Source organism: Oncorhynchus tshawytscha, linkage group LG09 (genome assembly GCF_018296145.1).
Source record: "Oncorhynchus tshawytscha isolate Ot180627B linkage group LG09, Otsh_v2.0, whole genome shotgun sequence".
Lineage (NCBI taxonomy): Eukaryota > Metazoa > Chordata > Actinopteri > Salmoniformes > Salmonidae > Oncorhynchus > Oncorhynchus tshawytscha.
The window spans coordinates 30,414,822-30,424,495 of NC_056437.1; the positions used below are offsets into that span (position 1 = coordinate 30,414,822).

The following is a 9,674-nucleotide window of genomic DNA, read 5'->3' on the forward strand; positions in this document are numbered from 1 at the left end:
GTGGCTTCCGTTTGGCCACTACCATGAAGTCCTGATTGGTGGAGTGCTGCAGAGATGGTTGTCCTTCTGGATGGTTCTCCCAGAGGAACTCTAGAGCTTTGTCAGAGTGACCATCGAGTTCTTGGTCACCTCCCTGACCAAGCCCCTTCTCCCCCGATTGCTCAGTTTTGCCGGGCGGCCAGCTCTAGGAAGAGTCTTGGTGGTTCCAAACTTTTTCCATTTAAGAATGATGGAGGCAACTGTGTTCTTGGGAACCTTGAATGCTACATAAATGTTTGTGTACCCTTCCCCAGATCTATGCCTCGACACAATCCTGTCTTGGAGCTCTATGGACAATACCTTCGACCTCATGGCTTGGTTTTTGCTCTGACATGTACTGTCAACTGTGGGAGCTTATATAGACAGGTGTGTGCCTTTCCAAATCATGTCCAATCAGTTGAATTTACCACAGGTGGACTCCAATCAAGTTGTAGAAACATCTCAAGGATGATCAATGGAAACAGGATGCACCTGGTATTCAGGATGCACCAGGTATTCATGTTTTTTATTTTGAATACTTTTTTTTAAATAAAAAAAAACAGTTCACTTCTTCATTATGGGCTATTGCATGTAGATTAATTAGGATTGGTATTTATTTAATCAATTTTGGATTGAGGCTGTAACGTAACACTTTGGAAAAAGGGAAGGGGTCTGAGTATTTTTGAAATGCGCTGTATATATAGAAACCGCTTCTTCAATATAAATCCTAGCTCACACTTGTAGGCAATGTTTAAGATCACTTTATTGGTCAATTGCACATAAGGTCTTCAACCAAAATGTGACTTCTGTTTTTAACCTAACAGATCCGAAAGACAGGTTTTGGAGCAGTGCGAGGGGCTGCTACATTGGACACCCTGGGAGTTGTTGTTGTTCGGGGTTAAGTGCCTTACACAAGGGTATAATAGCAGACAAATCTAAGATTTGATACCAGCAACCCTCCGGTTTCCAGCTCACTTCCTGATATATTTTTTTCCCTGTCGGACCTGTAATTCAAACTGGCAACCCTCCGGTTTCTGGCTTGCCCCTCTAACTGCGAGGCTACCTGCCGCCCTATTTAAGCTCATGTGCAGAAACACGTCATCGGTCTAACGGTCGGGTCCTGCTTTCCGGGGTCCTTGGAATGTCCAACTCTGACATCACGTCGTTGAAGTTTACATTTAAAATGGTTACGGTGAGGGTTAGAGTTAGGTAAGGGTTATGGTTAAGGGTAAGTGTAGGGGTTAAGGCGTCTGCATACTAGGTTTGGTATGGTCCTAGCAGAACTTGGCTAGGCGAAGTGAACGGTCTTGTTCGACAGTGCAGATGGCTGCCGACTGAAAGAGCTACAAATTACCGCGGACCCATTACGGAGGCAGGCAATGAGGCAGTGATTGCTGAGATCCTGGAGACAGCAGAGTTGTATTTAGAGGGCAAGTTGGTCAGGATGATATCTATCGGGGTGCCCGTGTTTACGGATTTAGGGTTGTACCTGGTAGGTTCCTTGATCATTTTTGTAAGATTAAGGGCATCTATCTAAGCATATCCCAGTTCAGGTCATCTAACAGTACGAAGATAAATGGGTGGCAATCAATTCACATATGGTGTCCAGGGCACAGCTGAGGGCTGATTGAGGTCTATAACAAGTGGCAACAGTGAGATACTTATTTCTGGAAAGGTGGATTTTTAAAAGTAGAAGCTCAAATTGTTTGGGCACAGACCTGGATAGTCCTTAGAGTTGTGTCCTGCTATCTCTGCAGTAGATTGCAACTCCTCCCCATTCGGCTAGGTCATCAGGGTTGGCGGAGTGTTAAAGCAGTGAATAAAACAAACTTAGGGAGGTTTCATGCATGAAACCAAGGCTTTTACGGTTACAAAAGTCAACAAATGAGAGCGCCTGGGGAATAGGTGTGGTACTGGGGGCTACAGGGGTTAACCTCGACATCACCAGAGGAACAGAGGAGGAGTAGGATAAGGGTACGGCTAAGACCTATAAGAACTGGTCGTCTAGTGCATTGGGAACAAAGAATATAAGGAGCAGATTTCTGGGCGTGGTAGAATAGATTCAGGGCATAATGTACAGACAAGGATATGGTAGGATGTGAGTACAGGGAGGTAAACCTAGGCGTTGAGTGGCGATGAGAGAGGTTTCGTCTTTGGAGGCACCAGTTAAGCCAGGTGAGGTCTCCGCATGTGGGGGGTGGGACAAAAGTGCTATCTAAGGCATGTTGAGCGGGACTGAGGGCTCTACAGTGAAATAAAACAATAAGAACTAACCAAGACAGCAGTAGACAAGGCATATTGACATTAGAGAGCGGCATAAAGCAATTTTTATTTGATTTATTTCACCTTTATTTAACCAGGTAGGCAAGTTGAGAACAAGTTCTCATTTACAATTGCGACCTGGCCAAGATAAAGCAAAGCAGTTCGACACATACAACAACACAGAGTTACACATGGAGTAAAACAAACATACAGTCAATAATACAGTAGAAACAAGTCTATATACGATGTGAGCAAATGAGGTGAGATAAGGGAGGTAAAGGCAAAGAAAGGCCATGGTGGCGAAGTAAATACAATATAGCAGGTAAAACACTGGAATGGTAGATTTGCAGTGGAAGAATGTGCAAAGTAGAAATAGAAATAGAAATAGAAATAGAAATAGAAATTAGAGAGAAATAATGGGGGGCAAAGGAGCAAAATAAATAAATACTGTAGGGGGAGAGGTAGTTGTTTGGGCTAAATTATAGGTGGGCTATGTACAGGTGCAGTAATCTGTGAGCTGCTCTGACAGCTGGTGCTTAAAGCTAGTGAGGGAGATAAGTTTTTCCAGTTTCAGAGATTTTTGCAGTTCGTTCCAGTCATTGGCAGCAGAGAACTGGAAGGAGAGGCGATCAAAGGAAGAATTGGTTTTGGGGGTGACCAGAGAGATATCCCTACTGGAGTGTGTGCTACAGGTGGGTGATACTATGGTGACCAGCGAGCTGAGATAAGGGGGGACTTTACCTAGCAGGGTCTTGTAGATGACCTGGAGCCAGTGGGTTTGGCGACGAGTATGAAGCGAGGGCCAGCCAACGAGAGCATGCAGGTTGCAGTGGTGGGTAGTATATGGAGCTTTGGTGACAAAACGGATGGCACTGTGATAGACTGCATCCAATTTATTGAGTAGGGTTTGGGAGGCTATTTTGTAAATGACATCGCCGAAGTCGAGGATCGGTAGGATGGTCAGTTTTACAAGGGTATATTTGGCAGCATGAGTGAAGGACGCTTTGTTGCGAAATAAGAAGCCAATTCTAGATTTAACTTTGGATTGGAGATGTTTGATGTGAGTCTGGAAGGAGAGTTTACAGTCTAACCAGACACCTAGGTATTTGTAGTTGTCCACATATTCTAAGTCAGAACCGTCCAGAGTAGTGATGTTGGACGGGCGGGTAGGTGCAGGCAGCGATAGGTTGAAGAGCATGCATTTAGTTTGACTTATATTTAAGAACAATTGGAGGCTACGGAAGGAGAGTTGAATGGCATTGAAGCTTTTCTGGAGGGTTGTTAACACAGTGCCCAAAGAAGGGCCAGAAGTATACAGAATGGTGTCGTCTGCGTAGAGGTGGATCAGAGACTCACCAGCAGCAAGAGCGACTTCATTGATGTTTACAGAGAAGAGAGTCAGTCCAAGAATTGACCCCTGTGGCACCCCCATAGAGACTGCCAGAGGCCCGGACAACAGGCCCTCCGATTTGACACACTGAAATCTATCAGAGAAGTAGTTGGTGAACCAGGCGAGGCAATCATTTGAGAAACCAAGGCTATCGAGTCTGCCGATGAGGATGCGGTGATTGACAGAGTCGAAAGCCTTGGCCAGGTCAATGAATACGGCTGCACAGTATTGTTTCTTATCGATGGCGGTTAAGATATCGTTTAGGACCTTGAGCATGGCTGAGGTGCACCCATGACCAGCTCTGAAACCAGATTGCATAGCGGAGAAGGTATGGTCGGTAATCTGTTTGTTGACTTGGCTTTCGAAGACCTTAGAAAGGCAGGGTAGGATAGATATAGCTCTGTAGCAGTTTGGGTCAAGAGTGTGTCCCCCTTTGAAGAGGGGGAGGACCGCAGCTTCTTTTGAATCTTTGGGAACCTCAGACGACACGAAAGAGAGGTTGAACAGGCTAGTGATAGTGGTTGTAACAATTTCGGCAGATCATTTTTAGAAAGAAAGTGTCCAGATTGTCTAGCCCGGCTGATTTGTAGGGGTCCAGATTTTGCAGCTCTTTCAGAACATCAGCTGACTGGATTTGGGAGAAGGAGAAATGGGGAAGGCTTGGGAGAGTTGCTGTGGGGGGTCTAGTGCTGTTGACCGGGGTAGGGGTAGCCAGGTGGAAAGCATGGCCAGCCGTAGAAAAATGCTTATTGAAATGATCAATTATAGTGGATTTATCGGTGGTGACAGTCACAGGTGTTGATCGGGAGAGCTAAGACAACAACGGGTAAATGGCGATGAATGGGCAGAGCAGGTCAGTTAGGTACATACAGGACCTGAGTTTGAGGCTGGGGCCGATAGATAAGAAAAATGAGGTACCGTGTTATTGAAACAGTCCAGGGAGCATCAGCTGTGTAGCCGTGTGATCATTAGGGTCCAATGAGCAGCAATAGGTAAGTCAGGGAGCAGTTCGGTAGTCACTACTACGCTAGGTGAGTGGGAGACACGGCGTTCAGAAAGCTAGCGGTCCGGGGCTAGCAGATGGGCCTTCGGTGACATTGCAACGGAAAAGCCTGTTGAAACCACATTGGACGATTATGTTGGCAGACAAGGCGAAACGGATTGGCGGGGCTCCGTGTCGACAATAAAGGGTCCAGGCCAACTGGCCAATGAGGCATTGTAGCCCAAGAATTAGCTGGTATATGGGCCTAGCTCGAGGCTAGCTCAAGGCTAACTGGTGCTTGCTTCGGGACAGAGGCGTTAGCTAACAGTAGCCACTCGGTTGCAGCTAGCTAGCTGCGATGGTCCGGTGTAATGATCCAGAGCGGCAGGAATCTGGTGATGTGGTAGAGAGAAGCAGTCCGATATGCTCTGGGTTGATATCGCGCTGTGCAGACTAGCAGGTATTGTCCGAGCTAAAGCTGGCTGCTGTCCGAGCTAAAGGTGAAGACCGCTAGCCGTGGCTAACAAAGACTAATAGCTAGTTAGCTGGCTAGCTCCTGATGGAGGTTCCAGTTATAAGGAATAGCAATAGCAGATCCGTACCACATTGGGTGAGGCGGGTTGCAGGAAAGTATATTTAGTTCGTAGATAAAAAGTGAGATTAAAATATACATGAAAAAACGGCTATTTACACAGGATAAGACACAGGATAAGAAAAACAAACGTCCGACTGCTACGCCATCTTGGGGAAAATATAAAGATGTCTCCAACCTCCATTTCACACACTCACAAACTGAAAATATGTGAGAGAGAGAGAGACTTAAATATCACATTAATTTGTAAATAATGGGCGTGTTCAAGCAGATCACTTTTGTCAAATCAGTGAACATTGTTGGTCACTGCCTTTAAAAGTGTGTTGCACTATGGGGATCAGAATTGTCCGACTTGCACATACATGTCGACTGCATGAACTTTACAAAAATCAAGGGATCACGATTGAGGGTATTTTCGTCCATATCGGCTGAACAGTTTAGAAATTACAGCACTTTTGATACATAGTCCCCGCATTTTAGGGGACCAAAAGTACTGGGACCAAGAGACTGAAAAACAGCTTCTATCTCAAGGCCATCAGACTGTTAAATAGACATCACTAGCTGGCTGCCAGCTGGTTATGCAACCCTGCACCTTCCAGGCTGCTGCCCAATGTACATAGACATGGAATCACTGGCCACTTTAATAATGTAACACAAGTCACTTTAATAATGTTTACATACTGCTTTACTCATCTCATATGTATATACTGTATTATATTCTACAGATTTTTTGTCAATGCCACTCTGGCATTGCTCGATCTAAGATTCTTTACTTTTAGATTTGTGTGTATTGTTATGAATTGGTTTAGATACTACTGCACTATTGGAGCTAGGAGCACAAGCATTTCACTACACCTGCAATAACATCTGCTAAATATGTGTATGTGACCAATACAATTAGATTTGATATGACAACTTGACTGATGTGTATTAAAGTTATCAAAAGTCTGCATTTGCTGTTTGTTTTAGGTTGTTTCAGATTATTTTGTGCCTAATAGAAATGTTAAATAATGTTTTGTTAATTTTGGATTCAGTTTTAGTGTAAATAAGAATAGAATATGTTTCTAAACATTTTTCTATTAATGCGGATGCTATCATGATTAGGGATAATCCGTAATGAATTGTGAATAATGATGAGTGAGAATGTTACAGACATACAAATATTATACCCCCAAGATATGCTAACCTCTCACCATTACAACAACAGGGGAGGTTAGCATTTTTGGGGGGTTATGACATTTATGCCTATCTTTCTCACTCATCATTATTCACGATTTATTCATTCAAAACAAACAGCAAATGCATCCAACAAGTCTGTAGAGTCACAAGCTTGATGTAATCATTTCATACTAGGAATATGGGACCAAGTACTGAACTTTTGACTACTTTAATACACTACAAATGAATTTGTCTCAATACTTTTGGTCCCCTAAAATGGGGGGACTATGTACAAAAAGTGATGTAATTTCCAAGCGGTTCACCTGATATAGATAGATATCCTCAAATTAAATTGTATCATTTAAAATCCAAAGTGCTGGAGTACAGAGCCAGAACAACTAAAACATTTTCACTGTCCCAATACTTTTGGGGCTCACTGTATCTACCACAAATACCTTGTACCTATGCACATTGATCAGGTACTGGTACTTCCTGTATAAAGCTCCATTCTTGGGTATTTCATTTTATTTCTCGTGTTACTATTTTGTATTATTATTTTTTCATTCTGCATCATTGGCAAGGGCTCGTAAGCAAGCATTTCACAGTACAATCTACACCAGTTGAATTCGACGCATGTGCCAAATAACATTTGATTTGATAAAAGTCAGACTGTAGACGCTACACAACACTAGAGGGAGCCAGCAGCATTGCTTTTACTGGCACATTAGCCTAAAAGAAGCCGACAAAGAGACTGATATCAAGGCTACTGGCACCTCAACAGTTTTACAGGTGTCATATCTTAATTTGATCACTCTATTGTCACTGAGAGTGTTCCTGCACCTCAGGAAATTAAAATAAACCCTATGATTTACATAAATACCCTGAAAACCCGCTGTTCTTTCTCTCTCGTGTGCAACTACACTTTTAAAAGTTAATGGAAAGAGCAAATGGCACTTTCATGTTCACAGCAACAGGAAATAAATGCACACTGTATGTACTGTAATTACCAGAGTTTATAAATGTGCAGGGTGTCATATATGTATTACAGGGTTCAGAAAGTATGGTGGTGTCGTAGTGAACAATAATGCCAGATCCCTCTGCGTTAGACCCAATTAGTTCTAAGTGAAAGTGAAAATGTAATGGCCATGTCAAGTAACTTTCAGTTCAAGTCCTGGAATTACCCCCGCTCTGTGAAATGAAATGCAAAAGCACATATCGTCCTCTCACAGTGAATTCGAGAAGAGAAAGGAAGACGAGCTGACATTTTTTCTGTTGGGACTGACTTATGATTAAAAGGTAATACAAAATTATTGTATGTCATTGGTATGTTTGCAGATTGGTAGATCGATGTCTAATAGGGAGTGTACGTCCAAGTAAATCAAGTAGGTCATAATCAATCTTTGAACTGTGTTCTTTGATTCATGAGATATGTGTTTTGAAATAACAGTATGTACTGCATCTTCACAAGGAATCTGTTTAAATGTGGTTAATATAGCAATCAATAAAAAGGCATGTTCCTAAAAGTTTCATAGAATAGAAGAGCCCTTTACTTAGAATACATCTACCTAATTTCACTTGACCCTCTTTACTGTAATGTTCTATTTCCCTAGCCTCTGAGGACAGTTGATAATGAGTGGCTCACTCCTGCTTGCACAGGTAAGCTGTGTAACACTTCCACAGAGACAAAGTACGGCTTCAGCGCCTTGTACTCACTATTTTTGGTGCCAAGCAAGTCGGGCTGTCCAGAGCCACTATAGGACAGCATTAAGTTATTAAGATGTATTCTTGTCCACAGTGTAAGGTTGAGCATTTCAATGGCAATGTGTTATGTGCACACGTCAAAATGTGATATGTTTATTGACCCACACTATTTACAGACAATTAATCAATAGGTTGTTCATCTTAATCTCACAACTAATTGTTTATGACATATGTCTCTCTCTTTCCCCTCCCCACCAGTCTGTTCTTCCAACCCCACTGAAGTGCCCCAGTTGCCACCAGACTGGGGCCAGAAAGGTCAAAGGTCAGTGTGCTGTGTGTAAGCGCTGCTCCGAGACCCTGCGCCGTGTCTACCAGTTCTGCTGGGCCTGTGGGAGGGAGTGGCACCAGTCAGGAGGAACCCTGGAGGGCCAAGGGGTCCATTTCTCCTGCCCTCTGCCAGGCTGTGCCCTCAGGGCTGCCCTCCTCTCCCCAGAGGTCATTGTTGATCCAAGCAGTTCAGCCCAGGGATGCCCCTTCTTCAGGGCCTGTCCTCACTGTAAGGCCATCCTCACTCACACTGGAGAGGGATGCCCCAATATCATCTGTCCACACTGCCAAAAGGAGTTCTGCTTCCGCTGCTTGAAGAAGGAGTGCTATGATTATGAAGAGGAAGATGATGATGATGATGATGATGATGATGATTTTGAGTATCCTTTACCATGCACTGTGGTGGATAACAGTCAGTCTCTCAGAGAGTTGGAACTGTAGGGGCTATGCAACGGTCTGTAGAACATAATTTACGGCCTCATTCATTACCACTTCCAAAAGGAAATCATCTTGATTGTAATTACTATTGGAATTATTACATTAGTTCTATGGTACAAAGACATCATATTGCTATGCTGCATTGCTTCTGTATAGTTAAATGCAATAAAGCCAGAAGTTATCATTTGTGTTTTCACACCAGTGGCGTGTATTCATGGATGCCAAGGGAAGCCAGGCTTCCCCCCAAAAATGTCAAAGAAATAAACATATAAAATCGTCTGTGTTTTCATATATTTTTTTCAGTTCACAAAAGGCTGAATGCACAGTATCTCACCTGAGAAAGCATCAGAGGGAGCAAAACAGTGCCCCTGTGATGGCCATCTATCTGATTCTGTCTGGTCATAAAGAGTATGACATTGTTGCCGCCCAAAGCATTGAATGCAAGGGAAAGAATAGCCAATCAGCGTTAAGCTAAACTGAGTGAGCTCAGCTGTGAATGGTCCTGGCACACCAAAAAAGTCTCAAGGGAAGCCAGTTTATATTTGACTTTACTCCTATCGCATCAAGAGAAATATGTAATTGACAGAAACAACTTGAATTGTTGCATCTTATTCTGTTGTTGTCCTAGCTAAAATGTTGTGTTGTTAGCTAGCTAAAATCGTCCCTTTCCTAAATTAGCCATGGATGGAGAAGGGATTGGACTTGTGGTTTTACTTATTTCTCCGTATTGGCCAGTGATCATGGCTCACATTAACATCATCATGCCGGAAACCCTAGACCCACTCCAATTAGCATACCGCCCCAAC

At 43.3% G+C, this 9,674-nt stretch overlaps 1 protein-coding gene across 1 annotated transcript; it reads left to right on the forward strand.

The window, feature by feature from the left end:
• The first annotated feature begins 7,524 nt into the window (after positions 1–7,524).
• On the forward strand, positions 7,525–8,982 carry si:ch211-284e13.9 (E3 ubiquitin-protein ligase RNF144A). Its single transcript, XM_024434058.2, has 3 exons — positions 7,525–7,698; positions 8,013–8,058; positions 8,362–8,982. Exons 2-3 carry the CDS (start codon positions 8,032–8,034, stop codon positions 8,869–8,871), a joined length of 537 nt encoding a protein of 178 aa, XP_024289826.1. The 5' UTR covers positions 7,525–7,698; positions 8,013–8,031; the 3' UTR covers positions 8,872–8,982.
• The last annotated feature ends 692 nt before the right edge of the window (positions 8,983–9,674 follow it).

What these genes read in the sequence shown, in the direction of transcription:
- si:ch211-284e13.9 (XM_024434058.2), top strand. Translation starts at nt 8,032, where the DNA reads ATGAGTGGCTCACTCCTGCTTGCACAG. An exon ending in GCTCACTCCTGCTTGCACAG is followed by an intron (nt 8,059 to 8,361) that starts GTAAGCTGTGTA and finishes CCTCCCCACCAG; the next exon opens with TCTGTTCTTCCAACCCCACT.